This window comes from Gossypium hirsutum, chromosome D11, assembly GCF_007990345.1.
Source record: "Gossypium hirsutum isolate 1008001.06 chromosome D11, Gossypium_hirsutum_v2.1, whole genome shotgun sequence".
Taxonomy (NCBI): Eukaryota; Viridiplantae; Streptophyta; class Magnoliopsida; order Malvales; family Malvaceae; genus Gossypium; species Gossypium hirsutum.
This window is the reverse complement of record NC_053447.1, coordinates 59,147,299-59,170,823: the sequence shown is the minus strand read 5'-3', so window position 1 is coordinate 59,170,823 and position 23,525 is coordinate 59,147,299. Positions and strand designations below refer to the sequence as shown.

At 35.6% G+C, this 23,525-nt stretch overlaps 2 protein-coding genes across 5 annotated transcripts; one reads left to right on the top strand and one right to left on the bottom strand.

Moving 5' to 3' along the window:
- Positions 1 to 127: 127 nt before the first annotated feature.
- LOC107945969 (40S ribosomal protein S24-1) lies at positions 128 to 2,560 on the bottom strand. Its single transcript, XM_016880143.2, has 5 exons — positions 2,294 to 2,560; positions 1,835 to 1,876; positions 1,558 to 1,728; positions 481 to 567; positions 128 to 366 (listed from the first exon to the last, which is right to left on the bottom strand). Exons 1-5 carry the CDS (start codon positions 2,363 to 2,365, stop codon positions 334 to 336), a joined length of 405 nt encoding a protein of 134 aa, XP_016735632.1. The 5' UTR covers positions 2,366 to 2,560; the 3' UTR covers positions 128 to 333.
- A 7,586-nt stretch (positions 2,561 to 10,146) lies between these two features.
- Positions 10,147 to 21,527, top strand: LOC107945970 (uncharacterized). Of its 4 annotated transcripts, XM_041104598.1 has the most exons (7): positions 10,147 to 11,046; positions 11,779 to 11,881; positions 12,474 to 12,529; positions 14,933 to 15,029; positions 20,421 to 20,581; positions 21,041 to 21,154; positions 21,230 to 21,527. In XM_041104598.1, exons 1-7 carry the CDS (start codon positions 10,372 to 10,374, stop codon positions 21,320 to 21,322), a joined length of 1,299 nt encoding a protein of 432 aa, XP_040960532.1. In that variant the 5' UTR covers positions 10,147 to 10,371; the 3' UTR covers positions 21,323 to 21,527. The 4 variants fall into 4 exon arrangements, with proteins under 4 accessions (XP_040960532.1, XP_016735634.2, XP_016735635.2 ...); XM_016880145.2 differs by lacking the exon at positions 14,933 to 15,029 and having other exon boundaries at positions 20,417 to 20,581; XM_016880146.2 differs by lacking the exons at positions 12,474 to 12,529; positions 14,933 to 15,029 and having other exon boundaries at positions 10,154 to 11,046.
- Positions 21,528 to 23,525: the final 1,998 nt, after the last annotated feature.

The window sequence follows — 23,525 nt, the reverse complement described above, 5'->3', positions numbered from 1 at the left end:
CACTCTTCAACAACTTCAAGAGGCACCCATAGGATCTCTTCAACACAACGGCACCCAAAGAAAACAAATCTTAATTTGTGTGATCTTTCACATCATCAAATAATTACTCCAAAAAAAGAATATGATCTAAAAATTTCAAAATTCTGCACTGCAAGAGTACTCAAATTAGAACAATCAGATAATACAACATCAAAATCCACTTTCGAAAACAAAATGGTAAATCAGGTTCAAGGACACCTAAACACTTGAGGCGAGGCTAGTAAACAAAAGCTGTTGAAAAAGACTGACCCTAAGATAGACATAGATTTCACCTTTTCTTTCATCCCTTTTAGCTCACTTCTTCTTTGCTGCTTCACTGGCCTTGGTCTATAGAACAAGCAAAATGGTCAGAAAATTGACCTCATCGATCATCAAATTTTTCTGAAGTGAAAACAGTTCCAGGTAAACTAACATAAGAACAAAGAAACAATTTAATCTTACCTTCTTTACTCCACGGATCTTCTTAGCCCTGTTCTTCCTTTCCTTCATTTGCTTCCTTGATTTCTCCACCTTGGTGTCGAGTCCATTCTGAAATAGCAACACAAATAATTAGTGTCTTGCATTGTGCCTTTGATGCCCTTAAAAGAAACCAATTCAAAAGGAATTAATAACAATGAAAAGACAATAAGTATGTTATAGGGAATCAAAAGAAAATAACTGCAAGAAAACCCAGAAGGTAAAGTAACATTACATACTTATGTTGACATAAAGATGAAAGCCCTGGTTCAATGCCTTGCATAACTATGTTGCTTGGACTAAGGAGTGAGTATCAAATACAAAGTATATTCAATTTTTTTATAAATTTGAAGGGCTTTGGAAGGTCATGCCTTCATATCCATATTCAAGTATGTGTCAGATATAGGAGTGAAAAGTCAAAGCAGCATAGTCACATACTACATTATAGGGTAATTTACATTCAGATCACTAAACTAACATAAACTATCATACAAATCTCAACCCTTTAATTCCATCACGTTATATCACTGAACTCCTATTATTAATATATTAGATTACTTATGCAAACTCAATTAAATAATTTTAATTTAAAAGCCATCTTAACATGCATAAGTAACTTATTCTCTAAACAAAACCAACTTCGGGATTTTATGCTTTCCCACATGTTCTTTGAGCCAACATTTACATGAGAATTAGTACAACTTAATTTATTAATAATAGAAATTCAATGATGCAATTTGATGAAATTTAATGCTTATGACCTACACTGACGTAAATGCTACAATAAGTAACCTAAAATGCAAATCACCCCCAATCGTGTCTTCTTTATAACCATGCAGTACTCAAGTACAAATTACAACAAAGGCTCTACTTCCAAATCCATCTTGTTACTTTTAAAAGGTAACATTGCTTCCGTGCTCACTAGTATCACAACATTGCTTTTTTGAGAATACCAAAAACAAAACTATGTGGAGAAAAATACTTCAGTATGCAGTTACTAATAAAACAGACACACCACTAAAAAATCCAGAGGAAATGTAAATAAAACACATCAGAAATTACCCTGATCAGTCTGTATTTGGGCTCATACTTCTTTGCGTTCTCGACAGAATCATATATCAAACCAAATCCAGTAGATTTACCACCTCCAAAATGAGTCCTGAACTTGAACACAAAGATCGAATTTGGGTCCTTCACCTCATACATTCTAGCAAGCTTCTCCTTCAACTCCGCCTAACAATACAGGATCGACAAATCAAAGATATGTTAACACAAGCAGTCCAAATTTCTGGAAGTTAAGACAATAAAACAATGTTATTGAGAAGCATTAAACACTTACCTTAGAAACATTGGGCCTCCCAGGATGCAAAACATCAATGATCTACAAAAGAAATAAATAACAAGTTTCAACTTCCAAGTTAATAATTTCAAACAGATATAAGCTCATCTGACTTTCAGTTTCCCAAAAAAGCAATTTTACCTTATTGCAGGCTTCATAGTTTTTAAGAACAAAAAAAGTCACTTGTTTTCAAATGACAAATCAAGGAAAGACCTAAATTAAGCATCCTACAAGAAAACTAACAAAAAACAAATACTTATTTTCACTCATTTTCTTCTATTTTCTTCTATTTTCTTTCTTTGATCAGTTCTACAGCCGAACTAAACCTTACTGAAAGCAAGTAATGGAAAATAATGTGAAAGATTACGAAAGAAAAAAGCTCCGAGCCTTAAAATTTAACGTTGCCCATTGTTTGGTTAACGAGGAAATGAGCGGGAAAAAAATGGAAATGGAGCTTACGAATTGTTTCCTGGAAAGGAGCCTGTTCGTCATGAACTTCCTTGTCCTAATAGTCACTGCCTTGTCCGCCATGGTTAAGCAAATATCTTCCTCTTTTCTTGGTTTTGGCGCAGTGGAAGCACCAAAAGTTACAAACAGCGGCAGTAGCTGAAGGAGAGAGAATAGCAATAGCGAAAAAACAAGTTTTTATAGGGTTTCCTATGGAATCGACTTAACACTGATTAGGGTTTATTTTAGGTTTTGAATTTGGGCTTTTTTAGTTTTTGCATCTTGGGTTTTAAATGGGGCTGCCCTTTTTTAACGTTAAGTTCTATAACTGGCTATAGTAAATACTTGAGTTTGCTCTTAAAAGGGTTAATTCTGCCTCGTTGTCCTTTCACTCTTCAAAGTTTTAAAACTTTAATCCTTCTGCTTTTAATTTTAAGAATTTAGTCCTTTTTTATCTTATTTAAAAATTAAATTGCAATCGGTATGACACTGTTAATAAACTTTTGTTAATTTTGAATATGTGGTATTTTAAAATTTAAATGTTTGATTTAAAAATTAAAGTACAATTATAACTTATATTCAAAATTTTTAGAAATTAAATTTAAAATCAAATAAATAAAGGGACTAAATTCTATGGTTAAAAGCAAATAAACTAATTTTTAAAAATCTAAATAGTATAGGGATTGGAAGAAAAATTAGACCCTTGTAAAATTTATTTAACCCTAAATCTAGTTGAAATTTTTCATGAACTTTTTCAACCATTTTACCAATAAAGGCTCATTTCTAACTTTATTTACGGAAATGGGCCACTTTTTTTATTATTTACCGGAATGGGCCAAACACTACAAAACGCGTCCACGTAGGAGCGTTTTAGGAGGAAATTCCAGTAAAATGCGTCCCTGAGGGAGCGATTTTGCCATGTCAGCACAAAACGCGCTGAAATTAGTATTATTTTTTTTCACACAAAATTTCTTCCAAATTTCTCAAAAAAGCTCTTAAATTTCTCCCTAAATTGCTCAAAGCTCTCTTTAATTAATTATTTCCTTTAATTTTTTTTCTAAATTAGTATTATTTTTTATAATTTCAAAAATATTTGATCGTGTTAGCAATGGTCGGGGAATTAATTCATCTCGATCATAAACATATCTCTGTCGAACAAATGAAAATGGTAAGGGTTAATTTTAATTTTTGAATATTATTTAATATTTTTTCATTTATGTAATTTTAATTATTTTATATTTTATAATTTTTTATAACAGTCTGTAGATCAGGTTTTACAATGTTATCTTCGTAATATGTCTAGTTATCCATCACTGTTGTTAGAAAATTACTTGAGGGAAGCGGGTTTTTGGCACGTGGCCAATATAGGTCAGGGGTACAAGTTGGACCCGAAACTTATCAGTGCGTTAATAGAGAGGTGGAGACTCGAGACGCACACATTCCATCTTCTATGCGGAGAGTGTACCATCACTTTGGAGGACGTGCAGTTACAATTGAGATTGCCGGTGGATGGGTTTGTACTCACCGGGTCCGTTTAATCTGCTGATTGGGAAGTCATGCTACGATCTTTTGGGTGAGATTCCAGATAATATTTACGAAGGTCGGATCTATATAGGCTGGTTACGAGACACATTTCTAGAGCCGGGAAATAAATTGACTGAAGTAGAGAGAATACGATATGCTCGAGCATACATCCTTGAGATGATTAGAGGTTATCTGATGCCGGACTTATCATGAAACCTCATACATCTGAGGTGGATGCTGAAACTCGTTGATTTTAGAGCAACTGGCTAACTTAGTTAGGGGTCTGCCATGTTGGCAACATTGTACATAGAGATATGCGAGGCGACACCACCAAATAAAGCCAAAATCGGAGGTTACCTATCACTACTACAATCATAAGCTCGATTTTGCTTTCTATTTTTATGTCATCGAGTGAACCACCCATATACATTTTCACTCATAACGAGGTAAAAATTATATTAGATTTTACAATTATTACATAAATTTAAAATATAATTTTATGCTAAAATTTTATTTAATTAGGTGGAACCATTCAGCAAGTTATGTTGGAATACCTAACGCTCTTGAAGATATACGGCTTCTATTAGATTAGACCAACGGTTGGAAGCGCATGTAAGTATTAAATAAAATATATACATAATATAGTCATTTCATATTTAGTATTTAGTATTGTGTATTGTGTATTGTGTATATAACTAATATTTTTATCACGTTCATATAGTTTTAATGGACACCATACGAGGATCCGGCAATTTGGGCAGTAATTCCGAATGAATTCTTTCAAAATTTGAACATTTGGCATGTTAAAGTTCCATTGGTCAACTATGCTACTGTCGAGATGCACCAGACGGATAGAGTATTGTGATTATTTAAATTCAGACAACCGATTCCTATGACACCTGAGGTGCTTGATGATGAGCACAAAATTGACTTATGGTAATTGAATACATATTGGTCAGTATTCTTCTCAGAATATATCAAAATTTGGGAAAATCGGTACGATCATATACCTACTTGCGAACCGATCATCGTTCCAGAGTTAGCATGCGCGCCGGATTACATGCCATTGTTTAAGATCCATGACAAACCATATTTGTGTCGAAAGTGTAGAGGCGTCGGCAAATCCGTGTCAAAAGGGAACAACAGAGCCCTTAAATCCAAGAATAAGGGATGACGGCACGGGCCCATCAACAACACCCACATAATCACCGGGCCCAATGCCTCAAGCAACGACACCCATACCACATCCCCTTCAGATTATGTTAGGTGCATATCCTAACCTTTATATGTATCCTAACCCTTATATGTTTCATTTTCCTAGTCTTTATGCCAGGTTGGAATGCATGGCCCAGTGCATCTCCTTTCTCGATGACTCTGACTCAACCTACGATATATAGGCCATCATCCTAGGAGGGATAGCATGAGGCACCGTCGAGGAGCTCATCTCATTACCAATCCCTATCTCCTCATGGGATTCAAACACCTCTGCTGTGAGTGATGCAAACACCTCCGTATTTTTTATTCTATCAATGTGGGTCATCCTCCTAACACCCACAACCAGAACAATCAAACCCCTACCGGAGCAACCACAACCCCCACCAGAAGCTGAACCAATGAGGAATCCAGCGCGTAACCGTCGACTACTCTCATGTGACACTGATTCCGACTGTCATATACATCGATTTTTTAATATATTTGTATACACTATTTTTATATTGATTTCATTTAATAAAATAAAAGTTGCTTTGAATATTTTAATAGTAAATTATTTTTATATTTTGTCTTATTTAACAAAGTAGAAGTTCTTTTGAATAAGGCAATAGGAATAATGCAACATAGTTTCATTTAATCAATTATCAACTATTTTAATTTGGACATGTTCAAATTGTATGACCCGAGTTCCTACACCATTCGCACAACTTCTAAATTGTTTCGTTTTTTTCCCAGATATCCATATTATTATGTATTCTGCTTAAGCAAGGTCGACCTTTTGGTTTACAACGTAATTCTCTATCCAGTAACAACTTATACGGAGCAAGCGATAGAGACTGCCACTTACGTTTATCTAGGACCGATGAGAATACGTGTCTCCACACATTGTACATGTATTATATTTTGTACACTTCGTCGACATAGCTCATGAGACCCAAACGGAGATTCTGACAAGCTACAATTGCTCTCAGCATGGATAACGAAGTGCGTCAAACGTCCCACAGTCATAAGTCCTATTTCTTAAGTGTACACGATATTGCCCCCTATAATACCTTGGTTCGGTCTATCGAACTCCATCACATGAAACCATAAGTTGTCACGACACACTATGTGCATGATGTTGGCCCGCGCCTTTGCCTTGTTAATTTCTTGCAATACCTTCCGACACCATACATGGCCTCCCTACATTTGGCCTTTATAACTCGCTGCTCGATTTGAAAATAGTGCCACCAAATAGAAATATGTCTTTCACATAACCGATGTTATTAGTGAATGATGCGTTCCTTTTAAAATAAAATTTATGCATTCAACCAGGTTTGAGATCATATGACCATATCGTAGGCCGTCGTCGTATGTTTGTGCCTACTAATTGAAAGGTATGTTACAGAGGTAGTTTGCGCCTTGTTATTAATTGACCGCAAAATTGCCAACATCTCATGAAAATAATCATTGTTGATATCGTACCCTGCCAATATAAGTTGATAGCGAATATTACAAACGAAATTATATTAATAGAGATTAAATACTCATGTTGGTCACTTGCTATCGTCTAGTGGTAGACTGATATTGCCCGTAGTAGTTGGACGGAACGTGTCTTAGATAATACCGATGGTGTGTGTGATCCCATTGGCTTTCCTGTCGCTTAATTGTAACTAGTATTCCAATGCCCCGATCCGATATAACGTATATATCAGGTTGGGGTTAGACATGCCTCCTTAACCTAGAAAGAAAGAAATCTCAGTCATCACCTGACTCCTCTGATGTTATTGCAGATGCAATTGAAAGGATTCTCTCATTACCATTCTGTGCCAGAGTTAGCAGTAGTCGATGGGTATATCTACCATACATAAAGGTACCGTCAAATTGTACTAATGGCTTGCAGTACACAAATGCTTCCCAATATTGCTTAAAGCTCCAGAATAGACGCTTGAACACTTGGCATCCACGGAGCAAGCGATCGTAGTACGCAAGGCCCATTGCAATGTCTGTTATGCAACCTAGGTTGTACCTCTCCAGCACTTGACACCACTTCCACACCTCATTATATGAAGCGTCCCACCCACTAAGCATCTTTTCTAATGCCTTCTGCTTAGCTATCCAAGCTTTGCGGTAAGAGGGCATATACCACAATTGGTTACGAATATTAGCAAGTAAGACCGACACAAAAGTCCTAAGATCCGCCTTAACCATCGGTAGTATTAAGCTAGCTATCATATCTAAATCTATCTTGGGATGATCTTGTGAAACACCTGTCAACGAAGTACGTTAAATAATGCAACATTAAGTAATAACAGTATTATTCAAAAACCCTAAACATTCAATGATATTGTACCGGCAACACAGGTATGCGGACTTTTATACTTTTTTATCTCCCACAAGCCTGTCTTCTTCCTAACCGAAGCCATGATTTTCTATGAACCTGTACCGTCTTGCACTGCACATTTGGCCTAGAATTTATCAGATTTGGATTTAACCACGTGGTAGTTAACCCCGTTCATGATGCTATGTTATTTCAATGCACTAAGAAAACTATCCTTACTGGAAAACTCCTTACCAACTTCCAATTCACCTGAATCAAATGACGAACTTGTACGGTTATGCCTTCTATGTGGTAGATCTGAAAACTCTAACGTATCATCTTTCGATAGATCGATATTATGCATGTGGACTGGAGGCGAATACGTCCTGAATCGCGGATATTCTTCTTCTTAATCAGAACCCCTTCACCGTATTCAGGCTTCAGTTTAGAAAATAATACAACTTCTGCACCATCGGGGCCGAGCTTTCGAGGTAGATCCACATTGGACTCATCATCCAACCCACCATCATCTGCAACGTACGAGGTCCCCTCGCCGGTGGACGTCGTAGGAAGTACATCATCCCTTCTTGTAACGTCCCCAATCAGATGTGGATTGCCAACCATTAGAAGTTGATGTCATTACCCAGTACGTATTTCTAGCATTGAACATTGACCCACTGAGGTGCATGTCTCATCCACTAACCGAGTGTCGTGCAAGAGTTGTGTATTCTATACTGCCACTAAACACGGGCACTTCCGTGTTCTGCCTCCCACTAACGGAGTATCACGTAAGGGTCGTGTATTCCTCTCGAACAGCAGTAGATGTTGAAGTCACAAATGTTTCATTTGGCAATAAACATTGTACATATAACTCAAGATAGAGTGATCCACTAGCAAGATGAGTCTGCACCTTTGATATCAAATAAGTTGTATGTCACGGGACCAACTAAAGCACAAAATAGATATTTAATAGATGAAACTCTCATAGGCGTCATTCCGAAGATTTTACGCCTAAGTCTTTTACGAAGTTCTGTCAAATCTATGTTCTGGTTAAAAACCAGTCGCGTTGTGTTCTCCGATAAAAAAACAACGTCGTTCTCGGTGTCACGGACATCACCATCATAGTAAATAACATCACTAATACGTTCACTCATATTCAATTTTTATTCTGCTTAGCCTTTCTAATTTTTCTTGCTGTAACTTATGCAACATGAGAATAAAATTTGACTTATTTATAGCCTAATGGCAAACAAGAACTACTGTAGAAAAAGAGCGTCCACGTGAGAGTTTTTTTTTCAGTAATTTTACTGACAGTGCATCTTGCTCGAAGCATTTTTGACACTATTTTTTCAGAATCGTCTTCTCAAAATTATTTTTTCAGGAACTACTGTAGAAAAATAGCGTCCACGTGGGAGTTTTTTTCAGTAATTTTGCTGACAGTGCATCCTGCTTGAAGCGTTTTTGACACTATTTTTTTAGAACTGTATTCTCAAAATTATTTTTTCAAGAACTACTGTAGAAAAAGAGCGTCCACGTGGGAGCTTTTTTAATAATTTTACTGACAGTGCATCCTGCTTGAAGCGTTTTTTAAACTATTTTTTCAGAACCGTCTTCTCAAAATTATTTTTTCAGGAACTACTGTAGAAAAAGAGCGTCCACGTGGGAGCTTTTTTCAATAATTTTGCTAACAGTACATTTTGCTTGAAGCGTTTTTGACATTATCTTTTCAGAACCATCTTCTCAAAATTAATTTTTCTGAAACTACTGTAGAAAACAAAAACAAAATCCTTCTTGTCAATATAATTTTTTTCTAAACCCTTAACCTAAATACAAAATTATTTTTTAAAAAAAACTAAACTCTAATTTAATTATTTTTTTAAAAAAATTCTAAACCCTAATTTAATTTATTTATTTAAAACCCCTAAAACCTAATTTAATTAATTATTTTTTTAAAACTCTAAACCTTAATTTATTTTTTAAAATTCTTAAACCTTAAATAAATAAAACCTTAAATTATTTTAACAAAACACTAACACTACAACCCTAAAACCCTAAACACACAAACCCTAAGCACTAAACATGCAAATAGCCCTAACCCTAGAAAACCACGGGCTAAAATGTGTCCCTGAGGGAGTTATTTTGCCACGTCAGCGCATTTTGGGTTGACATGGCAAAATCGCTCCCTTAATGACTCGTTTTGCTGGAATTTCCCCTAAAACGCTTCTACATGGACGTGTTTTGTAATTTTCGGTCTATTTTGGTAAATAATGAAAAAGTGGCCCATTTTCGTAAATAAAGTTGAAAATGGGCCTTTATTGGTAAAATGGTTAATACTTTCACTATATCTTAGAATATGATTGTGATGTACTAACTAGAAATTCTATTACAGGTGCATATGTGTAAAAATTATGTATTTAATTGATGAAAGTAATAAAATATGTATAATAAAATTAAAATGTTAATATCGTATTAAAATAAAGCTTTGATTTCGTGATAAAATTAATGTTTTATTGATGTAATTAGTATAGATTTAAATTCAATCGTATGTAGTTTTTTTATTGATTTTTTAAAATAAAAAAATTAAAACATCCTTGAATAATATAATTTATTTTAATTATGGAAGGACATTTTTTAATTTATTTAATCGAGTTGGTGTCCAGTTGACTGGTGACGCCAATATTCAATCAAAGATTTAAATAATAGTATAGATAAATATGATTATTATTTTTAATTATAGGTTTATTTAGCAACGAAAACCCTCCTTATTATTTATGGATGCATTTTGACAAGGCTTCAATTATTAAAGTCTAAAGAGAAGAGGGGTTGAAGGCAAAATGAGACCTAAAAATTTTGAATGGGAATTTACAAATGAAGATGAGGTTCAAAAAGACACAATCGGCCTCCTCTTATCATGGCCACAACTCCCTCAAATTTCACCATCACATTCACCCAAACTCATTCCCCGCAAAACCAAAACATTTCTTGATCTCACCTTCCCTCATTTCTTCAAAAAAATATCTCCGCACCCAAAGCTCGTAATCTCTCTCTATTCACCATGGCAACTTCTACTTCTTCTTTGCTCCAATCCAACACTTTGAACTTGAAACACTATTTCCCCCTTCATTTGCCTCTTCCTTCCCCTCCTCGCCTATCTAATTTCACTGGAACTTTGGCTTTCAACGGTCAACGTTCGGCAAAGTTCACTGTTAAATGCTTCTTCTCGTCGGAGCAGAGGAAACATTTGACGAGCTCGAGTTTGGGCTCCAACAACCAGTTGAGTTCCAGCTCAAATGACAAAAACCCATTCGACATTATTGCTCAAACAATGTTAAAAGCTTTGAACGCGTTAAAAAAGCCCGCTATAGCCGCGGTTTTAATGGGTTTGTTGCTAATGTATGATCCTAATAATGTAGCATTGGCTGCATCAGGTGGGAGGATGGGAGGAAGGTCTTTTTCTTCGAGTTCTTCGTCTTCGAGGAGTTATTCGGTGCCTAGAAATGGAGGGTCGAGGTTTTCTTCGTATTCGGCTCCTTATTATGCGCCTGCTCCATTTGGGGGTGGTGGGTTTTACATGGGGCCTGCAGTTGGGGTAGGTGTTGGTGCCGGCTCGAGTTTTTTCTTGATTTTGGTTGGGTTTGCTGCCTTTGTTTTGGTCTCCGGGTTCCTTTCTGATCGGTCTGAGAGTAGTGTGCTCACTGCTAGCGAAAGGACTAGTGTTATGAAGCTTCAGGTAAGCTTTTGGATTTTCTTTTATTGCTTTTTAGTTGTTCTTTTGCTTTAAGTATGTTTGCATAGGTGATAAAGTCCTTGAATGATGTTGAACATTAATGAATCAACTGCTTTCTTTAATCATAAAAAAGTATGCTGATCTCCTTGTAATGATGATGAAGCTGGTTTTTAGATAAAAAGAAAGACTATGTTTTAAGGACTTGTTCCTTTGTTTTTTGCATAATTGATGCATATCAATAAATTAATATCCAATTTCAGAGTGAGAATGCTACCGATCAGATGTGTGGAAGTAAGATATGAAGTAGTGGTGTTCAGATGTATGGATAAATACACGGTTAATCAACATGTGGACATTCTACTGCATAGATTGAATGTGAAATAAATGTGATATACAGAGATGTTGTAACATCCGGCATGCTAGACAAAAGACACAAAAGAATGGACCAATCCAGATTAGGAGAAATCAAAGTGAGACTTGAGAATGACCCTGACAAAATCGGGTGTCTATAGAGGAGGGTTGCTTAAATGTGAATTCTGGTAGAATCTTTGAAGCTGACTTTAATATGAATTCCTTTTTGTAATAAAGTGTCAAGACTTAATTTTGTATGAATAATTGTCATGTGAAATGAGCTAGACAAGGAAGTGAGATGGACACAGAATTGTAATGGTTGCCATTACTTATGGAATTCAATTACCATTTGTTCATTTGTAGTCTCATTGTTTTTATTATTAGGTTGGGTTGTTGGGTATGGGACGGTCTCTTCAAAGGGATCTTAATCGGATTGCTGAAGTTGCTGATACCTCTACCTCTGAGGGTCTGAGCTTTGTGTTGACAGGTAAAGCATTCTAAGATCTGTCTATAGTTAATTAGAGTCTTACTGGATATAGTGGTGGTGTTCTATGCATTATGTAGATTACAGTTGGGAAGTGAAGATAGATGAAAATGTTATTCCTTTTTAACTGTTGTAGCAATCATCTTTGCACTATCTCCGAGTATTAGCCTAGTCATAAAGAAAATATAATAACCTAAGAGGCCATGCACAAGTCTTATAGCTCTATAGCATAACTATGATATTTGTTATTCTGAAATCTGCTTTAGTAAATAGCAACTGCATGAGAGCTAATAAAATTTTTGGCATACAATTATGACAAGAAAGGGCATAAGCTTTTTACCCTATTTAAGGATTTAGTTTGATTGAAATGCGCATAGATGCCATTCATTACATTTTGTTCATGGTTAAATGATATTTCTGATGCAAGAAGTGGGCATGTGACTGCTTTCTTCTTTTTGTTTTACTGTAGCAGTACTTATGACATGTATAAGGTGCCCTGGTTCTAAGTTGTGTATTCTCTTATTTTTCTTAAACATGTCAAGTTCAATATCTGTCAGACCGGTTATGTTACATCCCTATTTTTTTATGTTTGTAGAGACAACACTAGCTTTGCTTCGCCATCCTGATTATTGCATCTCTGGTTATTCATCTGTAAGTTAACCTTTCTGAAATATATATACATACATATTTGTCTCCCTTGGTGAACTAATTACATACGTGGATATGCTTTTTTGTACCTTGAGTCTCCAAGAATTGTTTAATGAACATCATATGCTTGGTGGTAGACGTAAAAGTTCTGGTGCATGCATATAATGCTCTAAAAACTAACATGCTGCCACATTTTTCTTTTTGGTACATAATGCAAATATTTTGCATGGAAACCAAATAAATCAGTATGCTACAATCAACTAAAGGATATGTTATCTTGCAAGCTCTCTTGTTTCCTTTCTCTTTCCTTGGTTCGAGAAGTCTCCTGTACAAATCTTTACCATATGCATTGGTTCTTTAATGTCTGCCATCCCTGGATAAGTTTCCATCCAACCTTCGTTCTGCCTTTAATGATGTTGAGCCAATGTTTTTCCTTGTTAATAATTCTAAAAGAGTTGGCCTCCTATTTTGAGCGGCGCAAAACGATGAATTAAAATTCGAGCTTTAACCTTCGAGCGAGCGAGCAACTTCTGTAGATCAAAATAGAATTTCCTCTCGAATCCCTTGCAACAACCGCTCCTCCATAATGCAGATAATCTTTGACTTTGTTGATCCATGAACTTAAGTTCCATTCCATGAGACTACATGTCAAATTGAGAAATGAGCATGAGCTTCTGGAACAATTAATCTAGATCTACTAGTGTGGACAGGTTGATCAAAAGCTTTTGTAGAAAAGAGCCAAATTAGCTTGTATTTATTAGGAATTTACTGATATTCTGTAATCTGGTAGAGTAGGATTTATTATTTAGTTTCCTAAGACAAATAGGATCAGTCATTATTGATTTCTAATTAGTTGTTTTCTTAGTTTATTTAGATTCCTAACTTTGTGGGATTGTCCCATTATCTTTTCTAGAATAATGGACTGAAATGTCAGTCATCCTAATATATAGGTTAGGTTGTATTTCCTTTATAAGAAGAAGAATTTTCCTACACTAAATTTCTCATGGTACCAGAGCTAGGCTCTAAACCCTAAAACAGCATGGATACAGAAACCATCTCCTCGTCGGAAGTCAATTCCAGACCCGAGCAAAATCCATCAGCCAAAAACTATGAAAATTCCTCAGCCAATATCATTGAAAACTCTCATCTTCCTATCACTATTCTCAAACTCAATGGCCACATTTTTCTTCAGTGGTCACAATCTGTCCTTATGTATATTTCTGGTAGAGGCAAGGATAATTATCTCATTGATAAGGATCCTATTCCGACAACAACGGATCCCAAGTGTCGCACGTGGAAGATTGAAAATCACATGGTCATGTCATGGCTAATAAACTCCATGACCACAGAAATTGGAGAAAATTTCCTTCTCTACAAAACAACCAAGGAAATCTGGGATGCGACAAGAGAAACGTACTCTAGTTCCGAAAATACCTCTGAACTTTTTGAAATTGAAACTCATCTTCATTATCTACAAGGGGAGATGACTATCTCTCAATATTTCAACACAATAACCAGGTACTGGCAGCACCTTTATATGTTTGAAATATACCCTTGGAAATGTCTAGATGATGCAGCTTTACACAAAAAGATTGTTGATCAAAAGAGAACATTCAAATTTCTCCTTGGTCTCAATAAGGATTTGGATGAAGGGGGAGAATCTTGGGCAGCAAGCCTCTACCTTCCATCCGAGAGACATTTACTGAAGTCAGAAGACAAGAAAGTAGGAAGAAACTGATGATGACAGAAAAAATGAGTTTCCCAGTTGTAGAAGGCTCAGCCTTGTATACACAACTCATATCGGGATAACAAGCAAAGAAAAGGAAGACCATGGTGCGACCATTGTAAGAAACCTGGTCACCTCAGAGAAACTTGCTGGAAATTACATGGGAAGCCTGTTGATTGGAGGCCTAACCGAGCATGCCAGGATCGGGACAGCTGAGCAAATGTTGTCAACACTTCCAACAACAACAACACTAGCAAGGAAATCAATCCGTTCACCCGAGAGAAGATTCAGGTATTGCAGAAATTACTCGGACAGATATCACCCACTACCGAACAGTATACAAGCATGCTAGTACGTCAAGGTACATTTTCTTCTGCTCATATTGCAACAACCAGAAAATTAAGACCATGGATAGTTGATTCTGGAGCTTCAGATCACATGACTGAAGATATCAATGTATTCCATAAGTTCAGTCCATATTCAAGCCCTTATACAGTACGAATAGCAGATGGATCACTCTCAAAAGTGGCAGGAATTGGATCAATCAAATTGATAAAGGACCTTCTTTTCTCATCAGTCCTTTATGTTCCAAAATTAGATTGTAATCTGATTTTATTAGGAAACTCACCCATGACTTGAATTCTGTGACTAAATTTTATCCAAATCTTTGTGAATTTCAGGCAGCGGATTTGGGGAAGGTGATTGGCAGTGTTGAAATGTGTGTTGGTCTCTACTTGCTCAAAGGGAACTCCCCTCTATATGAACAAGTTGATTCAAGTTGTGTTTCTAACTCTTTCTCTAATTCTATTTCTGTTTCAAATGAAAATCAAGTCATGTTATGGCACTTTCGCCTTGGTCACCCAAATTTTCTGTACCTTGAAAAATTGCTTCCTCATTTGTTCATCAATAAGAATTCAAAGTTTTTTCATTGTGAAATATGTCAACTTGCTAAACACACACAACATGTTTATCCTAGCATTCGATATAAGCCTTTACATCCCTTCTCTATAATTCATAGTGACATTTGGGGACCCTCACGAGTGAAAAATATTAATGGGGCTCACTAGTTCATATCTTTCATAGACGATCATACTAGAACCACTTGAGTATTCCTTATGAAAGAAAAATTTGAAACTGGGGAAATCTTTAAGTCTTTTTATTCCATGATTCACACCCAATTCAAAAGCAAAATTCAGATTCTTAAGACCGATAATGGCAGGGAGTATTTTTCATCAGCCTTGGATTCATATTTCATAAAACAAGGAATTATTCACGTGAGTTCTTGTGTTGACACCCCTCAACAAAATGGGATAGCCGAGAGAAAAAATAGACACTTGAGGTAACTAGATCACTCATGTTTACTAATCATGTACCTAAACGCTTCTGCAGCGAAGCCATCCTTACTGCCACCTATCTCATCAATAGAATGCTTAGTCGAGTGCTAAAATTTCAGAGACCTCGTGAAGTCCTCCTACAAGCCTTTCCTCATGCTAAATCTTTTTCTTTTGATCTTCCACTTTGAGTCTTTGGTTGTTTAACATTTGTTCACATACACCAACAACATCAAACCAAACTTGATCCCAAATCAGTTAAATGCATTTTCCTAGGATATTCTTCTAGTAAAAAAAGGGTACAAGTGTTATTCACATGTTACTCGAAAGATGTACAATTCCATGGATGTCACATTTTTTGAACACCAATCCTATTTTTCCAAATCCGAAATTCAGGGGGAGAACTCGAGGGAATTTCAGCTTTGGAACATTCTTCAAAACATTCAATCCGTGAATGTTTCACCCCAAAGTGTCAATCTGGCATCCTTACCCCCTTCCAAGTCCTCAAAATTTGAATCTCCATTCCACATCAGGTCCAAACGACACACCATCCGAGTCTCAGTTCCATGAGTCCACTAAACCTCAACTTGGTGCAAATTATCAAAAACTTCGTGTCTATTCTAGAAGGAGATGACCTACTGGAAATCTAAAGAATGACACTCAAATCAGAGATTGTCAAGAACTTGAACCGGAGTCTCCTGCTTCAAAATTTCATACTGGTATGGATTCTTCAACTCGTGAGCCTCTTGTTCCTTTTGCTGATGATTCTTATTTGCCTATTGCTTAAAGAAAGGGTGTTTGAACACGTACAAACCATCCTATTGAGAAATATATGGCATATGGGAAATTGCTGCCATCATATAAAACATATATTTCAGCGATTGATTATATAAAAATGCCAAATTCAATTCAAGAAGCCTTGAAAAATCCAACATGGAAGAAGGTTGTCGAGGAAGAAATCAGAGCTCTAGATAGCAATGGAACTTGGACTCTTACAGAGTTACCTCAAGGGAAGAAGCAAGTGAGTTGCAAATGGATTTTTGCAGTTAAGCATAAAGCAGGTGGAAGTGTCGAGAGGTTTAAAGCCAGGCTAGTGTCAAAGGGCTTTACTTAGTCATATGGAATCGATTATCAGGAAACCTTTGCACCTGTTGCCAAGTTAAACACAGTTCGAGTACTGCTATCACTAGTAGTAAACAAAGACTGGCCCTTGTACCAACTAGACATCAAAAATTCCTTTTTGAACAGAGATCTTGAAGGTGTTTACATAGAAATACCTCCAAGTTTAGAAAACTCTTCAAATAGCCATCAAGTGTGCAAGTTGAAGAAATCATTGTATGGGCTAAAACAATCACCTCGTGCTTGGTTTGACAGGTTTTCCAAAACAATAGTAAAAAACGGATACAATCAATGCCAGGCAGATCATTCCTTATTTGTGAAATCCTCATCAAAAGGTAGAATTGCTATTCTCATTGTTTACGTTGACGACATCATTCTAATTGGAGATGACTCTGAGGAAGTTATCAAACTCAAAAGATTACTTGCTATGGAATTTGAAATTAAAGATCTTGGCACTCTCAGTTATTTTCTAGGCATGGAGGTTGCTCGATCTAAGGCAGAGATTGTTATATCCCAAAGAAAGTATATCTTAAATTTGCTAAATGAGATTGGCATGCTTGGGTGTAAACCTACAGAGGCGCTTATGGATCCCAACCTGAAGTTAAATGTGGAAAGTGTACCAGTGGATAAAGGGCAATATCAAAGACTAGTGGGCAAATTGATCTATCTCTCACATACGAGGCTAGACATTGCATTCTCAGTTAGTGTTGTTAGCCAACACATGAATGATTCGCATAAGGAACATTTAGAGGTTGTGAATCGGATTCTTAGATACCTAAAGATGACACCAGGCCACGGTTTACTCTTCAAAAAGAGTGAAAGTCGTGAGATAGAAGTTTACACTGACGCAAGTTGGGTTGGAGAATTGATTGAAAGAAGATGAACAAGTGGTTACTACTCCTTTGTTTGGGGCAATCTTGTTACATGGAGAAGCACAAAATAGTCTGTGGTGTCAAGAAGTAGTGCAGAATCAGAATATCGTGCTCTTGCTTTGGGCATTTGCGAAGGAATGTGGATTTAGAGATTACTAAGAGAATTAAAGGTTGATTTTAAGGACCAAATAAAATTGCATAGTGACAGTCAATCTGCCATAAGCATTGCTAAAAATCCAGTTCATCACGACAGAACCAAGCATGTGGAAATTGACAGACATTTCATTTCAAGAAGGTCAACAATGGAATTGTCCAACTGCAACTTGCTGACATTCTCACCAAAGCTCTTCCAAGAATCAGCTTCGATGAATTCAACTCCAAGCTGAGATTGTATAACATATACACCCCAGCTTTAGGGGGAGTGTAGAAAAGAGCCAAAATAGCTTGTATATATTTGGAATTTACTGATATGGTGTAATCTGGTAGATTAGGATTTATTATTTAGTTTCCTAAGACAAATAGGATTAGTCATTATTGATTTCTAATTAGTTGCTTTCTTAGTTTATTAAGATTCCTATCATTATCTTTCCTAGAATAATGGACTGAAATGTCAGTCATCCTAATATATAAGTTAGGTTGTATTTCCTTTATAAGGAGAAGAATTTTCCTGCACTAAATTTCTCAGCTTTCATTATGAAAGCAATCATATAGTTAGCATGTCGAAGAGCATTGAGGGGATTAGGACTTCCTTTGTTGAAGATTGTATCATTTCACACTTTCTAAATAGCCCACAAAATACACATGAAGGTAGTATGGAACCCCTTAGTCTCCTGAGTATCGATATCCTTAACGTGTAGCCATCGATCCATCTATTCTGATAACAAGTTTAAGGAAAAAGAGATTAATTCTTAGAGTGAGAGAGCTTCCAGTTTAGATAACCCTAGTAAAAGAACATGAAATAAATATGTGCTCTAGGTCTTCAGTATCCTCAGAGAAAAAAGGGACAAAGTGTTGTGAGAAATTATAATTCTTTTCTTAAGTCTTTGGTTGGCAAGCATTTGTTGCAAATCTTCTGTAGAAAAATGATGAACTTGAAAGGAGTACTTTATCGCTCTTTAGATTCCATAGCAGGCTGTATCCCCTTTAACTGAAAATCTACCTTCAAGGTTGTCCTTTCTTAGTAGTTTGTACTTCCCACCAAAATAAGAGAAAGATTTTGCTGTGAACCGCATAATCTTTGAGATCCTATCTGATCTTATGCTCATTTCACAACTTACCGTTACTTTTTAGCAAGCTGCCTATATGAACTTGGGAATAGTTGGTTCTAGCTGTATTCAACTGAGTTCCCGTTTGGGATGTTTGAACCCAACATTGTTCCCCACTCCAAATTTGGATATCTTTGCCTTTATTACAGAGATCGCTCCTCTTTAAGAATCCCTTTCTAGTTGTAGGAAACCGAAAGTTTAGGACAAACAAGCTCCAAGTCTTGTGATTGACAATACTTGACTTTTAAGATCTTAGTAACGAGAGCATTAGGAGAAGTCTGGTGTATACCAAAACCACCTTCATTAATAGGTGAGCAAAGTTTATCCCAATTACAAAGATGAAGTTTTTTTGCCCAATCTCATGTCCGCACCAGAAGGATCGAGCCACTTGGTCAATCTTTTCACAGATGTTTTTTGGAGCTTTGAAGCAAGCGAACGTAAAATAAGGGTAAGGGGCTAAAATGGATATGACAAGGGTTAATCTTCTTCCTTGAGACAAACATTTAACTTTCCACGATGCAAGCTTGCTATTAATTTTGTCAAGAATGGATCAAAAGAACTCCCTTTTCTTATTAATGGCATCAAACTTCACACTCAGATATTTGCTGGGTTGACCTTTTAACATTGAAGATTCCGCTAAACCATCTCCTTGCATTTGATTTGGTGGAAGGACTCAGCAAGAGCTCAAACTTTTCAAAATTAATCTTTTTCCTTGAAAGCCTTCAAAATCCATTGAGAATACCTTTGACGGCTCTACACGCCTGAACATCAGCTCTAAAGAAAAGAAAGGTATTGTTTGCGAATAATGGATGAATGATAGGTTAGGCTCCCATACTGATTTTGACCCCTTTCACTTTCTGTTCATTTTCAGCCTTTATTAGCATCAGAGAGAGGACATTTTGGCACAAGGAAAGATAAGGAGATGGGATCCCCCGACATAAACCCCTACAAGGCTTAAATTGTTCTGAGAGGCTTCCATTCACAAGGACCTGATATGAGACTGTGGATATACATTGCATAATGATTTTGACCCATTTCTGACTAAATTCTATAAGCTCAAGGATTTCTTGGATAAATTTCCAGTTAATTCAATTGTAGACTTTGCTCATGTCTATTTTGAGTGCTGCCACACTCTGAAATATATGTAAGTTGATAGTTATATAGGTAGACATATTTCAGCATACTTCATTAATTGAATGGCTGACAGTGAGGCTCTCTCTTTGGATGTGTGTCTATCTGTGACAGTTTATTTTAGGAGCTCTTATTGTGGATGTAAGTATTTTGTTTTAAGGATTTCAACGATGATAAATTGTAGTTTGAAAGGTCTTGGTTGAAGATGTTCACCACTCTTTGTAATTTATAAAAATGGGCTTATGGGGAGATATCTAGGACTGTCATTCTTTTCGCAATCCTCATTGACCATGTGACTTAAGGGTCCTATTATTGTAAGAGTTCCATTCAAAGTATATCATTGTCATAATTAGTCCTTTTTCTTTGTAGTTCTAGTTTATGAGCTTCCTTTAAATTCACAACTTGATTGTCTTATGCATTAATTTTTACATATCATATATTGTCAGGTAGATGTGAAACGGAGCATAGACGATGGGGAGAAACGCTTCAATCAGCTCTCTATTGAAGAACGGGGTAAATTTGATGAAGAGACTCTAGTGAATGTGAACAATATTAAAAGGCAAAGTACAAGCAGCCAGAAAGCTAGTGGATTTAGCAATGAGTACATAGTGGTAAGACCTCGCTTCTTAAGTTATAGTTTCTGCAAATGTATTGGGTGCAATGTATTGAAGACATCATTCTGGAATATTGTGTATTTTGCATAGCATCCACCCATTCAGTGAGTTGTATCATGCAAGCATTAGAGGAACCCACATACTATGTTTTATCTGCATGGAAGTATGGGGAGATATTGCTTCTTTAGGATAGTAACAAATTACCATTAAAATTGATGTAAACCGGGTTTAAGGGATAAATTTCTTCAGCATTCTAGTTAACCCTTGAACTCTGATATTAAATTTTCATTTGTCTAGAGTATAAATCCATCATTCTGGATGAATAGACTATGAAATGGCATAGTTATGATAGAGTTGTCTTTTTGAGTTTCAGATGGAATAAGGATTATAACTCAAGTTTCAAGTTAATTGTTTCTGTTATTTTCTTTAATTTATATCCAATTTCTGAAATTTCAGATAACAATTTTGGTGGCTGCTGAAGGAATGCATAAATTACCCCCCATCAATGGAAGTGGTGATTTAAAGGAAGCCTTGCAAAAACTTGCCTCCATCCCTTCAAGCAAAATATTGGTATGAATTGTCTTATTCCCCAACTATGACTTTTCGGGATTGCTCATTCCTGACATCTCTTTGATTATCATTCAGGCAGTTGAGGTCTTGTGGACACCTCAGAATGAAAATGACACATTATCAGAGCGAGAACTACTTGAAGACTACCCACTATTGAGGCCTCTATAAAATTTTAGAACTAGACACCTTGTATCTTCTCATCAGAGGTATAAATCGGAACTGCTTCTTAAATCCTTGTGTTCATTTGTATATAATAAATATATACTGTTATACTGAGGTTCTGGTTGTCTAAAGGTAGATGTCGTCTAGTGAACATGTAAAGGGAAAGGACACATATTTGCTTGAAAGCATTAATTTTTTATTTTCCTATTTATCTTTCTGGTCCTACTCCAAGACTTCAATCACAACCTGTACTTGTTACCTCATAGCTCTGCTCTTGCCTTCTATGATATATTGTTCCTCCGACACATCATTTTTCATGAAGTATCCATGTTTGACATATTTTGTGACATGGGTATGGGATATGAGCCAACAAGGAACCTCCAAATACATTGAAAAACTTGTAGCAAATGGACTACAGGTGGATACATACCTGCCAACACTCACATCCAAGTCCGAGTAACATAGTTTATAATCATTCACTTCATAATGATTCTAGCACTAATTTCACACCTCCCTTTGGTTACATAGTTTTTCCTAAAAGCTCTTATTACATAGTCTTTGCAATGGGATTTATACCAGAATTGCTATTAGGATAAAGGGCTTTTATAAAGACTATAACCTAGAAGGTTGATATCTATCATTTTCAAAGGGTTTTGTGATCTTAAACAGATGGTTATGAAATGTTCACAATCTATGTTTCATTCATTTTTGGTGATGCACGGTGCATTTTAAGGCTTTTAAACTAATCTAGTGCCTAGATCATAAAAGTAAAAGGATTAAAACACAGGATATTTCAAGTTCCTAAGGGGAATGAGGCTTTGCCTGTTAATTAATGGTATGATTAGGAGGTATACCTGGTTGTGAACATGAAAATGACTAGAAGTTGACTCATATTTTAAAAGTGTTTGCCGTCATGCCTAACATTCACTACTGTTCAGATGATACAATTCCATTACCATAACATCAGTGCATTTGTTACATTGATTTTGTCATATTATCTTGGAGTTGGAAGTGGTCAGAATTGTACAAGTTTCTGGTTGTATGTCTTCATTTTTTCCTCTATCTACCTACATACACATCTATTGTTGACTTGTTCCTCTATGGCAAATTAGTCCCTAGATGTTAGATCAAAAAGCAAATTGGTCCTTTGTTAAAAATTTCATTCATTTCTTTTGTTAAAAATTGATGTACACATTTGAATGAGGTACACGTGGCATGCCATGTATAACTATTTGGGTATTCTACCAACTGTTAGTTTTTAATAGTAGAAATGGATAATTCTTTTAATAGAAAAGACCAATTTGCTCTTTGATATAACATACAATGATTAATTTACTTATTATTTGAGTAAAAGAGAAAATGTAATTTGACTCTTAGTACAAAATTTGTATGTATTTTTACTAGTTTTAGCCTTAGAGATAAAAGGAAAGGGATTGCAGATGTTAGGATTTGGATATACTGATACAACTAAGCTAGGTTTTAGGCTCATCCGGAGTTGACTTTAATAAGTTCTTTTTGTTTTTATTCATATTTGCCTCTTTGGTCATTGGTGATCTTGGTTATAAAAGTTTCCACTTTCAATTGCCACTTTAGAAACATATTATTTGTGATAAACGTTGGTAAGGATGAGGCCATCATTTCAGTATATTAGTTGCCATTGACCAGGAATGGATTTCTATATAACAGTACATTGTAGCCATATAATTGGATTGTTTATGGGGCAATGGTGGTATAAGAATACTTTATGATAAATTGACTGACTGCCTTTCTTATGACTTCACGTTTCACACTTGAACCATCCTATTTACTTATCAATCAAATAGTTTATTATTTTTTAAATTTAAAATTACTAAATTATATTTTTTTAATTTAAAAATGTTATAAGAATTGCAAATTTAAAAGAAATTGAAATATAATCATTCTTAAAATATGAAAATTTAAAATTTACTTGTTAAACAATTAACATTTACATTTTTAAATAAATTACTTTTAAATTAACAAATATTTTTAAAATTAATATATTTTTTTAAAAAAAAGGGTTAGTATTAAACAGTGAATAATTTTTTTTAAAAAAATAAGATAACTATAATAATGAATAATACAATTTGATATTTTGAATAATCTCTTTTTGAATTTTAAAAAGTAACATTACTTTTAAATATAATTTTAAAATGGAGGGACCACATCGGAATTTCAATGGACCTCAGGG

Coding starts and splice junctions, on each gene's coding strand:
- LOC107945970 (XM_041104598.1), top strand. CDS start 10,372: ATGGCAACTTCTACTTCTTCTTTGCTCCAATCCAACACTTTGAACTTG. Junction 12,530..14,932: donor GCATCTCTGGTTATTCATCT/GTAAGTTAACCT, acceptor TGTGAATTTCAG/GCAGCGGATTTGGGGAAGGT. Junction 21,155..21,229: donor TCCCTTCAAGCAAAATATTG/GTATGAATTGTC, acceptor ATTATCATTCAG/GCAGTTGAGGTCTTGTGGAC.
- LOC107945969 (XM_016880143.2), bottom strand. CDS start 2,365: ATGGCGGACAAGGCAGTGACTATTAGGACAAGGAAGTTCATGACGAAC. Junction 1,729..1,834: donor GGAGGCCCAATGTTTCTAAG/GTAAGTGTTTAA, acceptor CTGTATTGTTAG/GCGGAGTTGAAGGAGAAGCT. Junction 568..1,557: donor CCAAATACAGACTGATCAGG/GTAATTTCTGAT, acceptor TTGCTATTTCAG/AATGGACTCGACACCAAGGT.